This window comes from Emydura macquarii, unplaced genomic scaffold (assembly GCF_026122565.2).
Source record: "Emydura macquarii macquarii isolate MOO-44397 ecotype Brisbane River unplaced genomic scaffold, CSIRO-AGI_Emac_v2 contig_1348, whole genome shotgun sequence".
Classification (NCBI taxonomy): Eukaryota; Metazoa; Chordata; order Testudines; family Chelidae; genus Emydura; species Emydura macquarii.
Window position 1 is genome coordinate 2,251,299 of NW_027131485.1, and position 24,252 is coordinate 2,275,550.

The window sequence follows — 24,252 nt, forward strand, 5'->3', positions numbered from 1 at the left end:
CCCGGCTGCCGCCACCGCACCCCCGGGGGGGCGCTGCTTACCTGATCCTGTCGGGAGCGCGCGGGGGGGGGGGGAGGCGGCGGTGGAGACGGGGACGCGCGCGGCGCGGGGGAATAGTGGCGGGGACGCGCTTCTCAACCTCCCTCCTTGTGTGCGAGTCCCGGGCCGGGAACAACAACAAGCGCGGCCCCCCCCCGCCCTGGAGCCGACCAACCAGGAGCCGGGCCGCTTCCGGGATCGCGCGTCACTCCTCGCGTCACATGGCCACGCCTACTCATTACGACGCGTCATCCGGCCACGCCCACCCTGTTCATTCATGTAGAATGGATAGGACCGGGGGCGAAGGGACAAGAGGGAGCAGCGGGAGGAGGGGCATCATTTGCATAGTAATGTGGGGGCGTCACGTGCGTGGTGTGAGACAGGTAATACCCAGTATCTCGTCTATGTTGCTATGAGCAACCTCACTACTCCTTCAGCCCCTGAGGTGCAGCTACCTCTGGGGTGGAGGGTGGCACCGGTACATGCTTCAAACTCTGTCTCGTGCAGAAATGCCCTGGGCCGGGCACTCTAGCGTCCTGGCAGAACCGGGCCGGATAAGGCCTTGTCTGAAAGCCCCACATGCAGTAAACGGCTGGGTGCATGATGCACCTGTTTTCTTCCAGAGCTGGGGCGGTTTCAGAGGCCATATTGAGAGTTCTGAGCTGTCATCCCCTCTCCCAGCCCGGCTGCCTGCACGAAAGCTGTATCGGCTTGACCAGGTAGGTATGTGGTGCCAGATGGAGGCTAGACCAGGGGTGGCCAACCAGTCAGAGACAACGAGTCAAAAAATAGATGTAGATATCGCAAAGAGCCACACCTCTCTTACCCTCCATAGAAAATTCACCCTGCTGCATCAATTTTGGGGGCAGCGGGTCAATTTCACTTCTCTTACCCACTGTTATAGTCTAGATGCTAGACTATAGTTAAGAATCTAGGCTACAGCTGCACAGCCGTGGTGGGCATCCACAGACTATTCAGGAACACTGTTCATTTCTAACCTGGGGCAGACCGTCACTTCTTGTGAAGCTGTTTTCACCCTCTTTTCTTCCACAATACAAATAAGTAAGTTTATCTTCAAATGGTGAAAGGGTTATCTTTAAATTATTCTCATCTGGGCTTTCCAGTGCCTCTCAGTACCTGTGTGTGTGTGTCTTTTAGCGTGTAAAGTCCTCAGGGAACAGACTCTTTATTTCTGTGTATTGTACAGCACCAAGCACCTATGGTCAAATAATAATCTTTCACCTTTTCCATAATTAAGCAATTTTTTCCCCTTGCTTTTTAAAGGAGAATCTCCCGTTTCTGATATTTTGTGATGTATCCTTGTTCTTTATATTTTTGGTAATGGAGTAGAAAGTGGCTTTCAGTTTCAATTTTTTCTCAGTCACATTGATTTCAAAGTACTTCCTCCTTGAGTTCCCATGTGACTGATGTAATACTGAAGTCAACCAGACGAGAATGCAAGTGTCTAATTACCATATATCACTATATTTAGGCTTGGAAGGATTAGATTTTTATCAGGAAGTGTGGGTAAACGTTGATTTTTACAGTACAAACAAATTCCATCAGTAATCAGAATTTAGAGACAGGTGAGTAAGAAAAATGCTTCTTGAGAACTTAGAGTTTGATTTAAGGATATTTATTTTAAATAGTTTGACATGTTGTTGACAATTTGTGTTTTAACAGTTATAAAGCTTTAATTTTCTGAATTTCAGTGCCTATTGTCAAATAATTGTCTTACCCCCCCTCTAATGTCCCACAACTGAAAATTTAAGTTGATAAAATTGGTGGGGGAAGGGGGCAAGCAAGAAACCCATAATTTTGTGCTACTGTGAAAATTTAAATGAATAAAACATTTTAAAATGCTTAAAAATAAACATTGATATTATCAATTGAAGTGATATAAAAAGAAATTGAATTCTGCCAAGCCTAACTATATATCAGACTGGAGTCTGGTAAGAGAAAATGAGATCTCTACACAGTGCTTAGAAAACTAAGTCCCTTCCTCTTACGAAGAATCATTGGAGCACAGACAGACAAGCTACAAACTGGGACAGCAATACTAGAAAGAGGTGAAATTTTACAATAGATTGTTTTGTTTGCTGGAGTCAAGAAACTCTGAAATGCAAATGGTGGCCAGTTGGGTTAATCTAGTTATCTAGTGTTGCCAACTCCAAGTTTATAAATCAAGTCTCACATCATGAGATTTTTAGATGAATAATAAATTGAGCTCTTTTGATTTGCCTTCTGCTTTTTGAGCATTTAGGGTTCATGTTCTTCTCTGTAACCACGAGGGCTAGAAATTTAGCTTTCCTTTTAAAGAACTGAGTCTCATGGACTCAATGGACTTAATGACTTTTCAACCTGAGGGCCAAACATTATTTCAAAAAAGGATCAAGGGGCTGTAACCAATATTTTAAGACAGATTCTTTGCCTTGCACCACTCCCTTTGCATTGCCCAGGTGGTGTAAAGGAGTAGACACCAACTGCAAGTTCCCTGTTGGGGATTCCTCTTGAATAAGGAGAATATCCAGCAGGTGCAGAGTCAACATAACCAGCTCCTACATTCCTCTACCCATAGCCCTCTGTAGGGGACATATTGAGAGCAGGGAGAGGAAATGGCTGGAGCACACAATGCTCTGGCTATCCCCTGCTAGTATATGGTCCCGATGGAGCCAGTCAGGTAGTATATGTTAGAGCATCTGTAGGGATGCTCTAACCTTTGCTGATGCAGAGAATCAGGGAGCTGGTTCTCAGCTTCTTCTCCTCTTTCCCTGTCCTGGGTATCCCAGGACTTTAGGTCAGTTCAAAAGGGATGTGATTCGTAGCTAGGCTGGCTAAAGCTTCAGTACTGCTAAAACAGAACTACTGCCTAACACAGGTGCCGTGCAGCTTGCCATCACACTTCACAAGCTGTGTTAAAAATTGCAGTAGACTACCCTCTTACAGACTGTGATCCAAGGCCTGGAGTATGCATGAAGACCACACATACAGCTCAAGATGGAGGTTCAAAGGCAGTTTTTTAGTCATCTTTGTGCTTCCCCCATCATGGGGTCACTGAGCGTTGGCACAGCATGGCTGCTATAAATTACGCAGACTTCCAAAGGCCGTTGGGGGTGTTCTGGCAACTAGGGAACATTGGCCTACATGGATGCCCTAAGCACACTCCGGTTTCCCCAATCATGCCCCTCCCTCCATGTCAGAAGGCAGGATGTCATATGAGCTGTTGTGGTAGTTCTACATCACCTGAGGATCCTCCTAGTAAGGTGATATCCTCATGGGTTGGATCTGCTGCCTATAGGGCATTTGGTGCCTCACATAGGGCAGGCTTTGCCCTAGGGGCCTGACTCTCCACTACCTTTACACAGATGTAAATGGCAGTGGAGAATTAGCCTTTATATAGAGAAAAGCAGCCTATAGCATGGGTTTGGCTAGCTACAGCTGTGTCGGAAAATGATTGCCCAGTCTGGTTTGAGATTGGATCTCCAAATACAGGAATAAGCAGCACAGCTAAAGCCATAGGGCCAGATCTTCAGCTGTGCTAAGGCTGCTTTGCATTAGTGCAGCAGCCCATAGCTGCCTTTGACCTGCTCAGCTGTCCAGCCGAGGATTCTCCTTCTTGTGGCCAGTCTACACCTGGATAAAGGGGGGTTTAAACCTGAAATTCCACTTCCAGGTGAAGTGATCTATTTGCTGCAGCCACTGCTTTATGGCTTGTTTGTTCAGATATTCAGTGCACAGGAAAATCCATAGTTAATCTGAAGGGCTGTCACATTTTCATGGTGAACTTTAGACTCTAATGGCTTTTGTTAACGGACAGAAAGAAGCTCTCCAATCTCTATTCTGTAGTGAATATAGCCGAGAGAAGAACCTTGGTGGAGATGTAAGATTATGTACTTGCTTTCAGCAAGTGAGCATATGTATGTGTGTATTGGAAAGGGGCCCCAGTCAGAAATCTGAACCTGAATGCACCCACGCTTCAGAGAAGGTTGGATCTGGACTTTGTGACTCAGGCCCATCTGTGGTACCTACAGTATGTATTAGCTATGTATGTCTATGTGATGTACCAGGGTACAATCCAGACTAATAAAGAGCTGTGTCACTCCTGCTCTCTAACCTGAGGTGCCTTTTACAATGCTTTGCTGCTGCAGCCTCCAGCCTGGACTTCTTAAACAGCTTCCAGCATGCAAGTCACTCCCAGCTATATCTGGGTGTGTGTTACAGCCAGTCAGCCACACCTTGGCTCTTACCAGCCGTGGTTGTACTGCAGGGTGACCCCAACTCATGCCCAGTCTTAGATTCCCCCCCAGAAATGCATGTCCTGTACTGCCTAGCCCTCTCCTGGACAATACAACTTTATATATAGTCTCTTATTGCTTTTATAGAAATAATATGCACATAATTTGCTATCCTAAAGGGAGTTTTGCAAACCAACACACTAGATAAAGCAAAACAAGTTTCTCCACTACAAAGAGTGAGATTTTAAGTGAGTATAAGTAATGAGGCATAAAAGGCAGAAATGGTTACAAGAAAATAGATAAAAATGGTACCAGTGCTTAACTTAACAAACTGTGTTAAATTCAAAGCAAAGTTTTCTCACCACATGCTGTCAGCAGTCTTACTGAGCAAACAGACCCCTTCTCTAATTCAACAAATGCTCTCTTTTTTTTTTTTTTTTTTAAAACTTCTGGTGTCATGAATGCAATTGGGGTGGAGTAGTTTAGGGTGTTAATCTCTCCTTTTTATAGTGCCAGTCCCCTTCTTGAAAAACATTTCCAGCTGAGATTCAGGAGGCAAAGAATCAATCGAGAAGGATGTTCCCTGCCGCTTTTCCTCACCTGTTTGATGACTCTGTTTACGGCTTAAATGCAAATGAGCATGCCTTCATTTGAGACAGATCTGTTTGCCAACCTCAGTCTGGAACATGTGTTATTAACACCATACTGTGGCATCTCAACTTCACAAATAATGTTGCCCCACACATTTTTCAAGACAATAATGGCCAGCAAATTATGAGTTTTGAAATGATACCTCACAATGTTCTATACAAAGATGATTACAGTAGTGTGTGGGTTGTGGACACGGGTACATTCTGTCACAGTTTGTATCTATCTCATTGATAGAGGGAAGACAGCAGGATCTTATGGATAAGATGTTGGACTAAGTGCAGAAGACCTGGATTCTATTCCTGGTATTGCCAGTCACTAACTATGTGGCCTTGGGCAAGACCCTGACTTCTCTATGTATCTGTGAAATGGAATAATAATGCCTCTCCACTTTTGTCATGGGTTTGAAATCCTTTCTAGAAACTTCCATTGCACTCAGACAAGGGAAAAGGTCCCAATAAACATTGATATAATATAATTGATAAGAATTAGAATAAAATATTAGAACTTTGAATATAAACAAAAAGCATTCAAGTAGAAATAATCTAACCTTACGTAGCCAAGAAATGCACATGTGGTAGGATGTGCTGCTAATAGACTGAAGTAGTAGAGACCATGGGAAGGGCTTATCTTAGGAGGTTTATGGTACAGCCAGCATGAAATGCTGCTAGCTGGGAGTCTGGGAGACCTCACTGTCTTCCTGAAACCACAATGTCAAGAGGAGACAGGTGTATGTAAGTGTCTTAGCTCTTTGGGTATCAGAGCCAAGGGAGAGCAAAATAGCTCAGTATATTCAGCAGGAATTTCCAGGGAAAGAAATGGTGGCCCAGTTTTGGCTGAATACCATCTCTCACTGTGCATTGGCAGAGGTAATTTTTAATACCAAATGGTCATAGTGATCCATTCAAATAACAATTTGGGATCCCCAGCCTCTAAAGAGGTGGCAGCCAAAGTCCATTTGCATCTGTGAACCCCTGCATTTATGGGTGCCGAGGGGCATTTGGTGCGTGGGTCAGGTTACTGCGTCTTTAGCGACCTGTTTGCTCATGCAAATGTCTGCACGTGCAGCTGCAGAGCTTTGCATTGGCATATGGATGTACCAATGGAGTCAACAGACAAAGTGGTCCTGAGTGTCGTGGGTCATATGCATTTAATAAAGCTGCTTAGCTATATGCAGGAGAGACTGTCTTTTCTTATATGGCTGTACAGCACCTAGCACAATGGGTCCCAGCTTGATTGAGGCATCTTGGTGCCACTGCAATGTATATATTAAGTAAAATATTTGATTTTACATCAAGAAAAGTAATTTTTCTGTGCTGTTGTTTTGCCTGCAGAATGCAGATTTGATGTGAAAAGTGTTTGAATTAGTATATATGCATATATATATTTTAGAGAAATAATGGTTGTAGTTTATGGTATTGGGAGATCTCTCCCTTTTCCTGCAGTGGCAGTAGCAGCTCAGAAAGGAAGGGGGCCTGTGCCCTTTGTTTGCAAGAGGGCTCCAGAGAAGATGTTTGTATGAGAGATTTCCAAAATAGTTCTTTAGTCGTTTATAATGGCATGGAGGCTAAGGCACATTCCCTGCCCCAAAGATTTTACCATTCAAAGGTCCAGTGCTCCAGGGAGCTGAAGATCTCCAACACCAGTTGTTTTCAATGAGAGCTGAGCGTCATCAGCACCTCACAAGGATTTCATGTGGCTCAATAAGCCACTGCTATGGTAGGGTGGGTGGAGGAGGGCTCAGTCCATATAACAGGCCCTGGAAACATTATGGCTCCCTAAACTTACAAATAGCCAGAACACCCCAGGGAAGCACACGTTGGAGTGGCAATTACACACCAGTAGAAAGGCTTCAGTTGATGTTCTCCCTCCATGTCTCTGGCTTTGATCTCACGGCTTGTGCCTGAGGCTAGCTACCTCTGCTGGTAGTGCTCTGCCGTCCTCTAGGTGCTCAGTGAGCATGCAGACTGAAACAGCAGCTGTTCCTTGTGCAATGTGTATGGGAGAGCTTTTGGCAGGTTCTCCCAACCCTTGTGAACCTGTGCAGGGCCTGGCCTACATTAGGCAGAGTACTGAGCAGCAGATCAAGTATGGCAGGGTCCCGTTTTCCACCTTCAAATCCGTCTCCAGAGTCAAGAGTTATTCTGTAATTTCAGCACAATGTAAATATTAGGCCAAAGGGGCCAATGACCAGAGCTGCAGGGATTGCATGTTGTGCTAACATTATTGTGAAAAGTAGTGAGCAGGCAGCAAGACCAGACAGGGAAATTCCACCTCAAGGCTGTGGCATGGTCTGATATTGCTTCATCCTCATGGTGATTATTCTCCTGTAGAAGAATCTCCTCATCAATAGAATGGGATTTTCTCTGCCAGTTCCTTCATTTGCTGCTTTATTCCCTCCCTCATTCTAGCACATGGAAGATGAAGTCCTACCAAAAGCTGGCAACAGATATTTCCCAGCCTACAGAGTCCCATGCTGATGAAGAGGGCATGGACAGGAAGCCCACCTGCCTTCGGAAGTTGTCCACTTGGTGGCTGGGTGTCGCCCTGCTGATGGTAGCTGTCCTCCTGAGTGGCGTCACCATGTGGATGCTCAGACAGGCATCTTGGGGCCAGCATGGACAGACACCCCCGGAGAAATGCAGCGCTGTTCCTGAGCCTCTCCGCTTTGACTGCTACCCTGAAAGGAGTGTGGTGGTGACGAAAGAGCTCTGTGAGAGCCGAGGGTGCTGCTTTATTGAATGTGATCAGCCTTTGGGGAGCAGGAGAGGAGTGCCCTGGTGCTTTTACCCCCCGGACTTCCCCAGCTACACTCTGGAGAGCCTGAACCACACTGAGCTGGGAATGGTGGGTTTGCTGAGGAGGAAGGTGAAGGCCTATTATCCCAGAGACATTGAGAGGCTGCAGCTGAGTGTGGAGTTTGAAACGGACACTCGGTTACACATCAAGGTGAGCTGGCTTCTCTGGGCTGTGGCCCTTCCTGTCAAGGCCTCCATGTCTAGGGAAGACTGGGCCAGGCTCCCATGTGGATCCCATCAGTCCCCCTAACTAAATCCCCTGGTCTCTGCTGGCTGACACCAGACCCTGACCAGCAATAGAACCCATCTCATCATGTCAAGCCAGACATGGCAGCCATATGCCCCTGGCACCAGCTGTTGCTGTCATGTTGTTGAGTTTAGCTTGCTGCCAGGTTGCCTGTTGGAGCCAATCAAACACTCCTTTGTCTCCTGCTTTGCTGTTTTCAAGGCATGTTTTCTCCCTTTTGTAGATCACTGATTCCACAAGCCCTCGGTACGAAGTCCCCCTCGAGGTTCCTCGGGTGACGAAGAGAGCAGAGAATCCCATATACAGCCTGGAGTTCTCCAAGGAGCCTTTTGGCCTGCTGCTGAGGCGCAGAGCTTCTGGCACTGTGCTGTAAGAGTCCATCCTCCTCTTCTCTCTCTCCAGCCTCAGCAGCTGACCCACTCATTAGCTCCATCTGTGGGGGCACCACAGATCTGACATTGGAGTGGAGGAGGGAACCGTATCTCCACTCTCCTAAGCCCAAGTCCACCACCTGCTTGGCTTATTTACCTGGGTTTGGGTGGGAAGAGCATGAACTTTGCTGTGGGCTCTGGGTCAGCATGCCCTCTGGGCTGGAGGAGACAGCTATTCTGTCTCTTCCTCCTTCCCCAAGAACCAAGGTTTCAGATACCATGGGGATAGGCACTGCATAAGAACTAGAGAGGAGCACATCGCTTCCTGGGCCTGGGTAGAAAGAATGTGGACTTGACTTTGGGAACTTGCTCACCGTGGTCTTGGTGTGGCTGGGCATGGAGAGAACAGTCTGTCCTTGTGCAAGGACAATGCACTTATTTATGTAATGTTTTAATGACTTAATGATTATATGGTGCCTTCAAAATGTAAAGCATTGTGTAAGTGCGCTAAGTGGTGTTGTGATTATGCTGCACACCAGAGTGATGGCCTGGGGTGCAAGTTTGGACTGGGGGGCCAGTTACTCTGGGGAAAAAATCTGTGTGAGGGCTGTAAATTTGGCTCTTTTCACACACACTGTGGATTTCCCATTGCTGAAGGTTTCCCTCCACCTCTTCTACAAGGCTGTCAAGCTGCCTAGGTGACCTGTGGAAATACTCTTGCAGGCACTGAGTGCTGAGACTTCTCTGGTTCTGAGGAAAGGACCAAATGCTGGCCTGGTGTAAGTGTGCACAGCTCTATTCAGTGGCATTGTGCCCACATCCTTAAGCATGTGGCCAGTTCTAGCAGGACGGGGCATGCTATAGAACAGCTCTTTTCTTTGCTCGCCACTTCAAATGCACCAACCCTTCCTTATTTTACTTTTGTATTAAAACTTTGGGCGTTTGCTAACCCGTCCTCTGGGGAGTATTTGCTGGTGGCTAGACAATCAGTAAACCTCACTCCTGGGTTGCTTCTGTTACTTAGATGGTTAAATATAATCTTTGAGGAAACTTTCACTGGCACCGTGACTTGAAACCTAAACTCTGGGTCAGACTGAGTCATGCTGACCTTTGGGTCAGGTCGTGCCCTGGTTCTGCATTCAGCTGGGATATGAGAGTTCACGCAAATCGCTGAGCCATGGGATTCGTAACACAATCTAGGTGTCTGTGCTCTAGGGATGGGCGAGATCTAGTTTGTGGAATATGCTGATACACTGGAAGAAAGGTGACTTGGTTGCTATTAGCCGCAGCAGAGGCGCATTGTTTTAATATTTGTCCTCTCTTGCTCTGTCCTTCCCTTGCTCCTGCTCTGTCCCTTCCCTCTTTCTTGCCCACTTTTGTATCTTCTCTCACTCCCCTCCCGCCGCCCATCCAGGTTAAACACGACCGTGGCTCCCTTGATCTTCGCTGATCAGTTTCTCCAGATTTCAACCGTCCTCCCTTCCAAATTCCTCTACGGTCTCGGGGAGCATCGGAGCAGCTTCCTGCACAGCCTGGACTGGAGCACCCTGACGCTGTGGGCCCGGGATGTCCCTCCCATGGTACCATTGTCCCCTCGGTGACGCGTGCAGGGCCAGAGTCTTGCTCTTTCAGCTCTGCTGTTGCTTGTCAGAGGTTCCCCTCAATGTAACAGGCCCAACCTGCACAACTGCCTTAGCCTCAAACTGTGCTCGCTTACTTCCATAGCCCTGCTCAGAGTCCGGCATCAGGCTACTTCTGAGCAGACACATGGATGCCTCTGACCCCTCTGCGCTCTGGTGCAGCAAGTCCCCTCCTGTGCTGGTATGGCAGCCCATCCTCTCCCACTCTAATGTAGATAACTCCCCTCCTCTGGGGACAGCTGCCTACCACTCTGGTGCACAGATGTTTTACTGCTTCCCAGTTCCTTAGGGAGTCTGATGGGTGGAGTCTGAGTACTGGCAACTCCCTCAGCAGAGCTGGGTGAATCTCTGAGGAAGACAGAGCTCTGAGGAGTTTGTTAGACCCTGAATAATTGTGAAATGTGGGCAGGCGAAGAACGTTGTGGTGTCTGCTAAGTTTAGCATCCAAAGGAAGCCCTCGGTGCATGGGCTTCCCCCTGCCCCTTTCTTTGGTTAACATGAAGGGTTACAGGAAAGCCATTCTGGGGTATGAAATCTTCCTTACCTCTGACCAGGTTCAAAGCCAGCCTCTCCACTCAGCAACAGAAGATTGTCAAATCCCCAGAGGCTATTGAAACGCCTCACCAGCTCGGTCTGGGGTCTGTGTTAATGGAGACTCACAGCTGAGCAGAGTTCCTTTTGGTGTGGGACATGGGCCATTGGGCATGGAGCTGAGACCCAGCAAACTTGGATCACCTAGGAAGGAAACGTCTTTTCCCTTTCGGTTTCTCTCTCCCCATTTTACCCTTGTGTCCTTCATTCCCCTCTGTCCCTATATAAAGAGGACTATGTCCCATACCTGGATTTGTTTAATCTGTTCCCATGGGCTCACATGGCAGCCACTTGGAGAGAAGTATAGTAGTTGTGCCTGGCAGCCCTACTTATGCCCTTGATTTTAGAGGCCTTGTAGACGGCCCTTTGTAGCTCTTCCTATCCCACTCCAGCACCAAACCCTTCTGTTACAGTAGCTTGCATTTTTTCCCCTCTTCTTTGCTGATAATACGCCAAGTCCTTTTGGCCTTCACATGCAAACTCTGAAATGATCCTGGCTGCCCATTGCCACCCCCCTCTCCAGGTTGATCGTGACTGTCCTACATATTGGTGACGAGAGCTGACGTGCCTCACTCAACATCTAACTCAGGATGAGCCAAGAGGGTGCTGAAAGCATCTGTCAACTGCTTCTCATGGTTCATAACTGTCCTTCCTTAGACACTTCCCTTGTTATCCATTCCACCTTCCTTTGGGTGACCCTGAGTATTGAAAGCAGGTCTCTTATCAGACAACTTCTGTTTGCAGGAGTCATTCAACCTCTATGGAGCTCACCCATTTTACCTGATGATGGAGGAAGGGGGAGCTGCTCATGGTGTTTTCCTTCTGAACAGCAATGCAATGGGTACGTGCTTCATTATGCTGCATTAGGGTGGTGCAGGCATTTGAGATCTGATGAGAGAAGCCCCCTGCTTCACCAGCCTGCGTGTCCTGACGTTGGAGTCTCATAGATTTAGGTGCTGAGCCTGCTGGCTCTGGGAGCTGGCACTGGCTGGATGGGGGCTGACCTGCACTAGCAACTCAGTAACTCAGGACAAAGAGAAGGAGTAAAAGAGAGAGATGTGGTTTTGTAGCCCCTTTATTGAGCTCAGACATCTGTTTCCTGGCTAAACTTCGGCTCTTTAGCAACTGTCGAGCAGTTTAACCACACACGCAGCTGCTGAATTGTAGTCTGAAAAGTCAGCTTCTTTCATGCCCCTTGTCCAGCCCTGTTCTCTGGTCTCCTCTTATATTTGCACCTTAACTACATGTAGAGGGCAACTTCTGGTGCAGACAGGGTTATAAATCTGCTGGCTGCTTTGCTCACAGTTGTGCCCGGCTGATGCTTGCTGTGGCTTCCACAGGGAGCTTCTCTAAAGCAGCAGCCTGTCAGTGCCTGCTGGGACTCCAGAACTGTGAGCGTTCTCTCTCTAATGGCATATTGGTACCAGCCAGGACCCCAGCATGGTGAGCTTCTTGATGGTAGCGCCATGCCAATGTCAGCAAGGACACAGACACTGTAAGGTGCTTTGCGCCAGTGCCCTGCTAGTGTCATCTGGGACCCTGATGTTATGAGGCTGTTCCCACCAGTGCCGTGTTAGTTCCAGCTGTGTACGTTTTATTGCAATAGAACTTTGCAGGGAAGTGCTGTGAAAATGGCCAGCTGTATCGGAGGTTTGAGAACTCACACATACAATGTGCCCTTTCCAGCAAAGTCCTTAGTCCCACAGACACTAGCTCCCACATTCAGCTCTTAATTTAGCATTCAAGTCTGTGAACTCTGGAATGGGTTTGACGATACACAGACAAAAAGCGCTAATGAGCTTAGATTTTGTAATAATCCTTTGCACTTCTGTTGCACCTGAAATCCAATGATATCAAAGCACACTGTAGACTTTAAGCCTTCAGAACCCCCTGTGCAATATAGAGGAACTATTACCCCCACTTTACAGATGGGGAACCGAGGCACAGAGATATAGATATATATTTTTGCCTACAGTCACATTTGTCTGTGGAAAAGTCAGGATTTGAATTCAGGACTTCTGACACACACCCCCCACCCCCGTTTGGACCACTGTTTCATTGTCTCTATTCTGTCACTTTCTAAAGAGGTGGCTCTGCAGCCAGCTCCTGCCTTGACATGGAGAACCATTGGAGGAGTTCTGGATTTTTACATCTTCTTGGGTCCTGATCCCAACATGGTCATCCAGCAGTACCAGCAGGTGATAGGTAAATATCAATACCACGGCCGTTCTCTGTGCATCTCACCCCCAAGACTGCCCTTTGAATAATGGTTCCTTTTTATGCTTAGGCACCCCCTTCATCTCGATCCTTTGCTTTCACTGTCACATTTATACATTAGTTCCTGTCTCACCAGATTTAGTTATTCTCATTGTGACGTCCTCCACCTCTGTCACCAGGGGCATTGCCTCTTCCTCCTCTCCACCAAAGCCTCCCTCTCGCTCAGAATTGTCCTAGCCATTTCCACCTCCGTCAGGGTTGCCCAGTTCATTGCTGTCTCCATTCCAATTGTGTTGTTCCAGGTTTCCCTGCCATGCCACCTTTCTGGGGGCTGGGGTTCCATCTGTGCCGCTGGGGCTATGAGACAAGCAATGAAACCTGGCGGATTGTGAAAGCCATGAGGAATTATCAGATCCCACAGGTAAAATAAATACCTGCTGTCCAGAGGAGGCTAGGCAGCTCCGCAGAAGCTTTTCCATTCCATGCAGTTCTGCATCTCTTCTTTGCAGGATGCTCAGTGGAATGATATTGATTACATGGAAGGGTTCCGGGACTTCACCTTTGACCCTGAGAAGTTTGACACCCTTCCCCAGTTGGTGGAAGACCTTCACAAGCATGGCCAGTACTACGTCATGATCCTGGTATACTGACTTCCTCAATCATACGATTGGAGCTGTTTTCATTTCTAAAACTTCAGGCAGATGCAGCCAGAGTCGAGACGAGAGAGATGTGTTAACCTTGCAAATAAAAACAAGAGCAGGAGGCTGCTAGCTGCTCCATGAGGTGCCAGGCTCCCCACATTATGAGTTGTTTCTGTTTATTTCAATGCTAAACATTTTTGCATAGAGCCTCAGCTGGTGTTGGAGCCAACAGAGCTATGCTGATTTACACCAACTGAGGATCTAGCCCTTTGTTTTTTAGCATATGCCTCACCCTCCTGGCAAGCATGATGCTCGGCTTTGAACAATAGCCTGAAAGAGCATCAGGTACTTTTGTTACCTCTTTTTTAACCCCTTTATCCCTCTCCGCTCTGGCCTCACACAGGCCTCTGCTTGGGAGGAGTGGCTAGGACCCTGGCTGGAATCCATGAACACAGCCTTTGGAATTTCCACCTTTTCTAAAGACAGATCCGGTGTTATCCCACTGCCTTTTTGTCTGCTTTGCGTGTAAACCTCCCACTGTCTCGATCACGCAAAGTGAAACTGATAGATGTAGTTGTCTGCCAATTAATCTGATTCATGGGTTCTCAGCCTTGGGGTAGTGACGAGGCCATTGCCTTTCTGCCCTTCCTATGCTGGGCAATGGGAGGTAGGTTCCATCTAAACCCCAGCTTGATGGAAGCAGGGGTTCTGGTATGGAAAAGGTTGAGACTCCCTGGTCTAACGGAGTGATTCCATCAATTACTGTTCCATTGGTCATATACTGAGCATTGTTGTGAGATGATGCTTCTTGTCCTGGGACTTTTGGGCCCTTCCCCCTCTTTTCCTCCCTTCCCCCCACCAAAAATCTATCTATAACCCAACCCTTGGTCCTTGGAGAAGTGACATTTTATACAACATTCTTTCTCACAAGTGGAAATGTTGCAGCAAGTTTCTGTTCCTCTTGGTCAATTTGGCAGTAACGTGCGAGCTTTAGTCAATCCTAGTGTGGAGGGCCAGGGCTCCCAGGACCAGTCATCTGTTCTCTGAGTTACACTGGGGTATATTGTTGAGGCTTCCTGGACATGGGTGGGAGACTGTAATCTTCTGTTCCATGTGTTTCCAGGATCCGGGGATCAGCAGCACTAATCCTCCTGGCTCTTACTGGCCTTATGATGAAGGCTTGAGACGTGGAATATTCATAAATACTACCCAGGGGCAAACATTGATTGGACAGGTACAAGGGGGACCTGATCCCATAGAATTCTGTGGGAGTTTTGCCATTGGTGTCAGTGAGATCAGGATTTCACCCCTAGTATTGGTAAGGGGCGGGGGGAATAAAAATAATAATAAGAAGGCGATCTTTCTGTCCTGTGTGCTCTGGGTGTGATTCTGTCCTTGTTCTCTTAAGTGCAGTTCCCACTGACATTTCTGGGAATTTCATTTATGTAACAGAGGGCTGAATAGTCTGTGCAGGGAAAATAGCGAGGGTCCAGTTCTGATCCCACTCCCATTCTGATCCAGAGTGACCCCGTAGAAATCAGTGGAGCCACATGCACACAGATAGGGAGAAATTCAGAGAATCAGATGGACAGGTCAAAGTGACGCAACAGATTCTGACCTATTTCCAGAATGATGAGGAATTGCCCATGGCAGACAAATCTATGGAGTTGCTCCATTTATTATCCACAATCCATTGTGACTTCTCATCCAACTCATGCCAGGCTTATAAGTTATGGGCTCCTATTTGCATACCTTTCGCACTCTCAAGTTTTTTAAGGAAGTTTGAAAGGCACTGGAAAAAACAGATGATTGTCAAGCAAAAAATTACGGGCCTGGTTCTCTGGGGGCATAAAGTGCTGTGAAATCCAGACCCTTCACACACGCCGAGCCTGGTAGCACTTTACACCTGGTTTGTGTTTGCTCTGTGCATATGTAAACAATTACACAGGGTGCAAGGCCAGGGAAGGATCAGGCCCCATATTTGCAAAACCATCCGTGCTATTGTTACTATGGCACCTTAGAAGATTCAAGTTGAACTTGAAAGATCAAATGGGCATTTCAGCAGCTGGGCTGACAGTTCCTCACCTGCATTTTAAATTCTACCTTCTCTACAGGGGAATAGGATAGGAAGGCCAGTGGCAGAAAGGAAGGTCAGTGGTGTGTTAACAGGTGGAGGGTGGCTGGACTGTCCTCTTTGCAGGTGTACAGGAGGCTGTGAGTCCCTGAACACGCTCTGTTTCCTGGTGCTGATGGCCAATGAGAGGTTCTCAGAACGTGTTATTTTCTGGCTTTTCCATAGGTGTGGCCTGGACTCACTGCTTTCCCTGACTTCTCCAACCTGGACACCTACCAGTGGTGGCTGGAGAATCTGAACCGTTTCCATGCTCGTGTCCCCTTCGATGGGCTTTGGATTGTAAGTTGCTCCTTACTTCTGCTGGGTCTGAGCTACAAAGTCAGGGACCTCTCTAGGCTCCTCCCTCATGTTGCCTCCAGTATAGTGTGTGTTTCACTTATCCCTGAAGCTTTTGCACCTCTCTGATCTCCTGTTTTTCCACTCTCCTTGTCCTTGACAAGCTCCGTGTCCCTGAAGGCACATACGACACTTGCCACCTAGTGTATGTCTGCAGTGGAAGCTGTCACTACGCTGGGTAAAAGGGAGCTAGGCTGCATGTTTCGGGTACTGAACCTCCTCAAGTTTAGCAGACCAGGACCAACAATGCAGTTAGCTCCCCAAGTCCAGGGTGGATTTAGGACACCAGCTCTGAATGGCTTTAGAAGCAAGGGCAGCCACGGAGCAGTCCCAATGGGTCCTTGTTGCTTTGGCCACATGGTTGGTCCCATGGGGGTGTAGGTGAGCAGCGCCTGATGTCTGAGAAGAGATTAGCTCCCAGGCTGATGATCACCAAAACCCTATGAATGAAATTTCAACTTGACGTTCTCTGTCTAGGACATGAATGAACCATCCGACTTCAAGGACGGGTCAGTGGATGGCTGTTCCCCAGGGGAACTCGATAAACCTCCCTACGTGCCTGGTAAGAAGGGAAATCAAATACAGGCTGTGCTGGTGTAAGCAGGCGTAACTTCCTTTGGTGCCACTGGAAGCTGGGCCGACTTACATCCTGGCTTCCTTTGACCCAGAGTTTTTACGAGCTATAGCCTCTGTATATATGTACATGTGTGTAAGTGCACATACCTAGCTGTTCTGTCTGTTCGCAGACATGCCGTTAGCACTGCATTCCCAGCACTTGGGGTTGTGCACGTGGGTGCAGATTCCAAGCATAGATGCCTGACTCTGTGTTCAGGCACCTACATGGCCAGTTTTAGCACTTAAATCTTGATTAAGGAACCTAACCGTCGATATGCCAGCACAGGGAGGCAGCTGGCACAGGAACCAGCTCTGCTGGCTTTATGCCAGTGCAGGGTTCCTCTCTCATGGGTAATGCATCACTGGCTGCTGATGGCCAGAATGTAGCCCTTTTGTACCATATGAGCAGCCTGGCGATCTGGCCCAGAGGCTACTGAATAGTGGGTGAGGTGCAGGTAGCTGTATCTGGGTGCACGTGTTTTGCTGGCTTCCATGCTGCACGACACGACTTCTTACCACCTCTCTCCCTCCCCATCAGATGTGCTGGGTGGGTCCCTCTTTGCAAAGACCGTGTGCGCCTCAGCGAAGCAGAGTGCCTCCGTACATTACAACCTCCACAACCTCTACGGGCTGATGGAAGCCAAAGCCACAGCTAGGTAATGGCCAGCGCTCGCTGGGCCCGTCGATGCCAGTGAGCAGGTTCAAGCCCCGTATCAATGAACTGCTCCACAGGACTGTCTCCAAGAACCAGCGTGAGGCATCCCGCCCGCAGGGGGCTGTTCCTGACGCACCATCGCCAGGCTGGGATTTGAGCCTGATCTGGGGGGAGGGGAGACACTCCAGCTGCCCATGCTGCATTCACAGCCTGGGGAGAGGGAGATTGTTTGAGTCACAAGCCCCAGGGGTTTGGTGAAGGGGAGAGCATCCCCACCTCACCAGTTCATGGAGTTTGGGGCTAGACAAGGGAAGTACTGGCACTGCCCTGGCCCTTAGCTCTGTGTCCGCGTGGCTTTCAGCAGCTCCCATTGATGAGGCTGGGACAGCTGTTTCCTCAAGGTGGTTCCCTCACCTTGTTGGGCAGCACTGGGTGTGGGGCAGAGGCTGGCTGTTACCCACGGTTGCTGCACAGGTTTGGACTCTCGCAGCTGTCCCCTGCTGTCCTGGGGTGACCGAGTCTCCTTGTCTTTCAGTGCCTTGATCCAGATCCGAGGGAAGCGTCCGTTTGTGATTTCTCGCTCCACCTTCCCCGGCCAGGGCAAGTACTCGGGACACTGGCTCGGTGACAACAGGAGCCAGTGGAAGGACATGAATTGGTCGATCCCAGGTGGGTGGCTCTCCCGGCAACAGACAGGCCAGCTTCCACCCAGTGGGGACAGAGTCACCCTCAGAGAGTTGCCTGCATCTTCACTGGTAGTGATGGCGCCGCCCTTCCCATGTGCTGGGCAACGGCTCCTCCATTAAAGAGCCACAGGAAACTGCCTCTTATTGCTGGACTATCACTGAGATGGGGCCTTTTCCTGTTGCCAACTAGGTGGGTAGCCAGAGATCTGGAGTCAGCTCCCAGCAGCTGCTGCTCCAGGCACAGTGGCAGCTGTTGGGGCCTGTGGAGGGTGAGATGTAGCCCCCCCCAGGCACGTTCCTAGCTGCGTCCGTGTCGCAGTCTGTATCAGGGAACGGCCCAGGGCGTCGGTCTGAGCGTTGTGCCTTGGAGGGGCAGGGGAGATCCCCTCCAGGTGTCCCAGGCTGCATCTGGTTCCAGGCCTCTGTCTCTGTAGGGTTGCTTAGCTTCAATCTCTTTGGGATCCCGCTGGTTGGGGCGGACATCTGTGGCTTCTCAGGTGCCACCTCGGAGGAGCTGTGCTGCCGCTGGATGCAGCTTGGCGCCTTCTACCCCTTCGCCCGAAACCACAACGTCCAGAATGAAAAGGTAACGGGGAGGCCCCCCTCCTGAGGGAAGGCAGCACCCATGGGGGCTCCAGAGCTGACACGCACCTCGGAGGGCTGCATGAGAAGGGGGGAAAGGCCCAGAGCAGTAGGGAGAGGTCACTGCTGGGAGGAGACGGGGAGACGGTTGCCGCTGGGAGGGGACAGGGGTGTTGGTCACCCTTTCTTTACTGCTCCTCGGGACAGACTCTTCGTGGAGCCCATTTGTCTGTCTGTCCTGTTGACACTCTGGTTGTCTGGACTGCCCAGGCCCAGGATCCGGTGGCATTCAGCTCGGTGGTGCGGACGGCCATGAAGGAGGTGCTGCTGACGCGCTACGCCCTGCTGCCCTTCCTCTACACGCTCTTCCACCGGGCGCACCTGCAGGGCCACACCGTCGCTCGACCCTTGTTTTTTGAGTAAGAAACTCGCCCCACTGGAATTGACCGTTTCCTGCCTCTCAGGTGACCCCCCGACCCATAGGTAGACATGCCCGCATCCCTCCCCCCGGTGGGCACAGCCCCCCTCGCAGCCCCCAGGCGGCTGCTCTCCTACCCTCCAAGCCATTTGCTGACCCCCCAGACAGGATCCATGAAAGCTGATGCCATGGCTCTACAAGAAGGCGTGAAGCCACAGCCTCTGACCCCACTCATCTACCACCCCCATTGGTGCTGATGTGCAGGCGGAGAGTGGGGAGTGACTGTGCTATGGCTTGAACGCCAGGTTGGGGGCACTGGCCCAGTTGAGTCTGCGGGGCCCAGAGGTCAGGAGCGTCAGTGGATCAGCTCCGAGGTGCCCTCTTCCCGCTGTAGGTTTTCACAGGACGTGACCACGTACTCGATTGACAAGCAGTTTCTGTGGGGGCGGAGCCTGTTGGTGACGCCTGTGCTGGAGCCCGGAGTGGACTCTGTGATTGGCTACTTCCCCAGAGGGGTGTGGTATGACTACTACACGGTAAGGAGCAGTGCATGCTGGGAGGCGGGACAAGGTGGATTTGTGCATTCCCCTGCCCAAGGGGTACGGAGACCCCCGGCTGCACAGATCCTCACCTGACAGAGCCCTGCAGCCTGTGAAAGCAACTGGGGGGCCGTCTGTGTCAGAAATCAGAACCGTAGTGGGCCCCCAGGGCGGCGGGGATGGGGTGGGCTGTGGGAAGGGAGCGGGGCAGGAGGGGCCGGTGCACCTCTAACCTGCCCCGCCTGTTGATCTGCTCTTCCCTGAGTTGGGAGCTCACAGTAGCCTCCTATCCTGCCCTTTGGTCATGGCCACTGTGGGAGGGCAGGAATCTGAGGGTCTGAGAAGGCCCATCCAGGTAATTCCCAGACAGTCCCCCGCAGACCTGCAGCTGGGCACCACTGCCACCATCAGAGACTGCAGGAAAAGGGTTATGGCCACTGCCTCATTTCTGAGCGTATCCTGTGTGCCTCTGCGCTCCTCCTGCCCTGTGTGTGTATGAGCCCTGGGCTGGTGCCGCCAGATCGGGGCCCGTCGCCCCTGTTCCCCATGTGTGATGTGTGGGAGGCGGCGGGTATAAGAGGTTTGGGGAGGCTAAGCCTCCACAAACAGCTGCTGACAGAAGCTCCTGCTCCGCCTCTCCGCCCTGCCCATGCTCTTCCCCTGCTCCACCCCGGGCCCCCCTCCTGCTTGGCTCCCTCCCCTGAAGTTCCCCCACCCGCCGCTTGCACTTCTCCACCCGCTTCCCCAAAAGGCGCGAGTGGCTGGTGGGAGGGGGCGAAGAGGCACGAGGCCTCGGTGAGGGGGAGGTGGCGGGGCCACAGTCCGAGCACCGGTGCCCCCCGCCCCCGCCTGGCCTCCCCAAAGGCAGGAGTCACATGCTGCCCATGATGGTGCCCGTGGCCTGCCCGGGCCAGTGCCTGTGGCCTGCACGTCCCCTGTGCAGTGTGTGTGGTGGCTATGGGCCTGGCGAGTGCCCGTGGCCTCGGGGGGTTGGGGGTGGTTCTCCAGAGCCATGGGCAGATGGCCTCTCCTTCGTGCCCACCATGCTGCCCACACCCCGGGTGCCTGCTGCTGCTTCCGCAGGGCTCCTCGGTGAACAGCAGCGGCGAGAGCCTGAAGATGGCCGCTCCGCTGGACCACATCAACCTGCACGTCCGGGAGGGCGCCATTCTCCCCACGCAGGTGAGGCTGCTCCCCCTGCCGCCCCCACCAGCGGGAATTGGGCTCCGTGGCCATGACTCACTGAGTGGGCTCTGCTTGGGGATCCCACCGGCTGGCTCCCTCACTGTGAGCTGAGTGGTCCCTTAGCGACATATAGGGTGGCTGGTAGTAACCCGCCCAGGCTGGGGCTTCTGGCTTGGGAAATGTGTTTTAACTCCCCTGCACCTGGGGTAAGGAGTGTGGGGGGCTGAGTGTCCCACACTCCAGATCCTTGCATCGTTGCGCTGCCTGCGGGCCCAGCTCCAGGGCACGTCCGGAGAGTCGCTCGCCCTGCCCAGGAGACATGGACCATCTGCAGCACTGGAAGGACATGACGCTCCGCAGGGGTCTGGGTCAGGAGCTTTCCTAAGCCACCTCCCTCGGCGCAAACTGCTGTAAAATTGGGGGGTGAGGGGGAGGGAAGAAGCAGGATCCATCCTGTCTGGGCCACTCTGTCCAGACTATGGTGTGTTCACTGCCCTGGCCTGACCCCCACTCGGTCCTCTAGCCCTCGAGATCAGGGGGCCCTCTGTGTGGCGCTTGGTCCCAACCGTTGCTCTCTTGAACTCCAGAAACCCGGGAGCACCAGCTGGGTAAGCAGGGGGAACCCCCTGCGCTTGCTCGCGGCCCTGTCGCAGAACGGCAGCGCCTGGGGGGACCTCTTCTGGGACGACGGCGAGAGCCTGGACACCTTTGAGAGGGGCGACTACTCCTACCTGGTGTTCAATGTCACGCAGGTAAGAGCTGGGATCGGGGCCGGTGGCCGGGGCGCTCTGCGGGAGCGTGCTGGGCTCGAGTCGCTGTGCATGGCGCAGTGCTCCAGGGGCCGGGGGGCAGAGCAGCCTGGATTTGAATAGCTCGTGCATGTGGCAGGGAGAGAAGATGACTGGGTGATAGCCAGGGCGCGGCCAGCCGGAGCAGTGGAAGGATGGGACTGTCCTTATTGGTGGGGGCGGGCGTGGGCACCTGGCCGTGGCTACCGGAGCCCAGTAGTCTGGGTGACGGCAGCAGGTCCCACCTCTCTGCATCTTGCCTAGAACGTCTTCACCTCCACTGTCCTTCACGCCAGCGTGGAAGCCACCTACATCACAGTGGGCGTGCTGAGCGTCTACGGCGTGCGGGAGAGGCCCAGCCGAGTCACCGTCAACGGCAAAGAGAACCCCTTCTCCTACCTGGACAACCAGGTAACCCAGCCCCCAGTGCGCCCCCTCCCCCACCCAGTGACGACTGACCCTTCCCCCGCCCAGAGAGGACAGGCTCCTTCCCCCGCCAGGCCCTTCACCCACTGGGCCTGTGCATGGAGCAGAGGGACCTGGGAGAGGGAAGGGTTGTTAGTGGTTAGAGCAGGGCAGTGGGAGGCAGGACACCTGGGTTCCACTCCCAGCTCTGCCTGGCTTGCTGTCCCTCGTGTACAAGGCGGCTAGCACGTGGAGGTGTTGGTGAGTGGGCAGGTGCGGACTGAGACCAGGGGCTGTTCTAGCCCATCGCCCTGCCCTGCCCAATTAGCCAGGAACTTCCCTTAGTGCCGGGTCTGCTGTGCCCCCCAGACCATCGGCCATCACGTCACACGGCAGCACGGAGCGTGCCGCAGCTGCCTGGGTATGACCACCCCGGCCTGGTGCCGCGTGCTACATGGGGCTCTGCAGTGCCCCGGGCAGGCCTCGTGGTCCGGGAGGGCTGAGCTTGAGTTTCTTCCTGTCCCACAGGTTCTCACGGTGAGCAGCCTGAACCTCAGCCTCAGCCAGGGGTTCTCCATCCGCTGGCTGTGACAGCCCCACGCACCTGGGATGGCTGAGCGGGAGCTGGGCCATGGAGGCTTCTCTGCCCGTCTGTGTCTGCGAGGGGGTGGGGGTATGGGTATGCTTCTGTGCATCCATCTATGTGCGCCCGCTAAGGCCGCGGCTGGGGGGCGCTGCGCTGTCGCTCGATGCCATTGCTGGCTGGCTCCGTGTCCCGGCTCATGGCTGCCTCTTGCCCACATCAGTTTGGACCTGGACTCTGGATCCCACAGCTGCTTCGTGCCCAAGCTCCGCAGGGCTACAGAGCCTGCCTTTCCTGGTTCTCCCCCGCCTGCCTTCCCCTTTCCCTTGGGGACAGCTCCTGCAAGGCAGTGAAAGCCAAGACCTTGACTCTGCCAATGCTCTAGTGCCGCCTAGAGATGCTCTCTGCTTTGGCCATTGATGCAGGGTTTGTGTTTAAAGATTTGGCTGTCCCATGCCCTGGACTGTCGCTCGGGGGGCTGATGAGGCTCCAATCAGTGATTCTGTTTGCCTGACACGCTGTGACCCGACTTTCACAACCCACTGGCATGACACATCCCTGAGGGCGTCAGCGTGTTGGGTGCAGGGTGTGTGTTGTACAGCAGGGCGCTTTGCGCCGGGGAACGACCATCTGGCTGTCAGCACTGGGCTTTCTCCAACCACTGTCCATGCATCGCAGACAGTATTGCAGTGCCAGGGGTGGGGGGAACGCTGCTGGCAGGGCCAGGGTAGACAGGGCTCCAGGGGCCCCCCGAGTCTCTGCCCCTTGCCCCAACAGACTCACACGGTACCGTGGGCTGCAGCCTCAGCGCCAGCAACAGGGGGATTTTCAGAAGTAAGTGGCGGGCCGCCCAGAGCTGGGTCTGGCTGTGACGGGGGTGTCGGTGATGAGAAATGCTAGGGAAAGGGCCCTGAATGCTCCTCCCATGCTGCTCTGTTCAAGATGAATAAAGGCGAGGGGAGATGGCTGGTGTCTGGCTGTTGTTTCTGGGGCAGGGTGAGCGTTCCAGCCTTCACCCCACGCACCGCCTTCCTGCAGAGCTCCCTGCAGGCCTGGTTGTGTCCATGCCAGGCTGGTGCCCCACTCACTTCACTTTGGCCGTGGCCTCTCGTCCTGCCCTCTTCCGTGTGTCCCCTCTGCCTGCTGTGTTTAGTGATGCCGCAGAAGATGCGCACCCGCAACCAGAGCTGTCTCTAGTGTAGGGCCGGGTGGTGCCGGCACAACAGGGCCTTGATCCTTGTCAGGGGCCTTGGTACGGCCTTGGTATCAATCCTAAGGAATGGGGTTGCCCTGGTCCGAGGCTGCAGGTGACCTGGAACCAGGAGATGCCAGGATCAAAGCAGGGGAAATGAGTGGAGAAGCCCCGCTTGTGCAGATTCATTCAGCACTGCTGTGCAATGCCCTGTCAGCCCCATTGCAGCAGTGAAAGGCTGGCCCTGAGGGTTCACTTCCCTGCGTGATCCTGGGTCAGTCACTGAGGCTACTGCGCTGCAGCTGCAGCTGGGGGGTGGGGGTAATTCCCAGTGGGGGCAGATGCACACGTGAGCGCGCTGCACGTGCTAGCTGGCTAAAAACAGCCGTGTGCCCAGCACGGCGCTGCTCGCCCTGAGCGCCTGCCCATGGCCTGGCAGGGGATCGCAGGCGTGGGGGGGCTGGCCCAAACCCCCACCCGTCAGCACCTCCCGGTGGGGGGGAGGGGGTGAGGATGAATGCAGGAGAGCCTGTGAGGTGTGCAGCAGGTAACAGGGAGGGCGTGGTGGGGAGTAGCTCTGGCCGTCCTGCCCTAGTTTCATTGGGTCCCTAGAGGGCCCCTAGTGGGTGCTCAGGGAGGGTTCCCCTGTCCAGGTCCTGTGGGCTAGGAGCTGTCCAGCAGCAGGGTGCTGGGGCCGTAGTGGGAGA

General features: G+C 52.3%; 2 protein-coding genes across 3 annotated transcripts in view; one reads left to right on the top strand and one right to left on the bottom strand.

Moving 5' to 3' along the window:
- MAFK (MAF bZIP transcription factor K) overlaps positions 1–141 on the bottom strand; it is a 16,815-nt gene extending 16,674 nt beyond the window's left edge. The window contains exon 1 of the mRNA XM_067550873.1: positions 42–141. The gene's annotated coding sequence lies outside the window, so the exon portion shown is untranslated. The remainder of the gene's footprint in view (positions 1–41) is intronic.
- LOC137154995 (lysosomal alpha-glucosidase-like) overlaps positions 1–23,719 on the top strand; it is a 26,911-nt gene extending 3,192 nt beyond the window's left edge. Inside the window, exons 2-21 of one of the 2 annotated variants that reach the window (XM_067550871.1) lie at positions 663–758; positions 7,334–7,871; positions 8,191–8,336; positions 9,753–9,918; positions 11,314–11,410; positions 12,655–12,774; positions 13,089–13,207; positions 13,296–13,427; positions 14,551–14,661; positions 15,727–15,840; positions 16,375–16,459; positions 17,051–17,168; positions 17,703–17,836; positions 18,288–18,439; positions 18,706–18,854; positions 19,248–19,389; positions 20,476–20,574; positions 21,165–21,329; positions 21,630–21,776; positions 22,299–23,719. In XM_067550871.1, coding sequence (XP_067406972.1) covers positions 7,344–7,871; positions 8,191–8,336; positions 9,753–9,918; positions 11,314–11,410; positions 12,655–12,774; positions 13,089–13,207; positions 13,296–13,427; positions 14,551–14,661; positions 15,727–15,840; positions 16,375–16,459; positions 17,051–17,168; positions 17,703–17,836; positions 18,288–18,439; positions 18,706–18,854; positions 19,248–19,389; positions 20,476–20,574; positions 21,165–21,329; positions 21,630–21,776; positions 22,299–22,361 — 2,787 coding nt within the window. In that variant the 5' untranslated portion in view covers positions 663–758; positions 7,334–7,343 and the 3' untranslated portion in view covers positions 22,362–23,719. The remainder of the gene's footprint in view (positions 1–662; positions 759–7,333; positions 7,872–8,190; positions 8,337–9,752; positions 9,919–11,313; positions 11,411–12,654; positions 12,775–13,088; positions 13,208–13,295; positions 13,428–14,550; positions 14,662–15,726; positions 15,841–16,374; positions 16,460–17,050; positions 17,169–17,702; positions 17,837–18,287; positions 18,440–18,705; positions 18,855–19,247; positions 19,390–20,475; positions 20,575–21,164; positions 21,330–21,629; positions 21,777–22,298) is intronic. The other variant, XM_067550870.1, reaches the window with a different exon arrangement.
- The last annotated feature ends 533 nt before the right edge of the window (positions 23,720–24,252 follow it).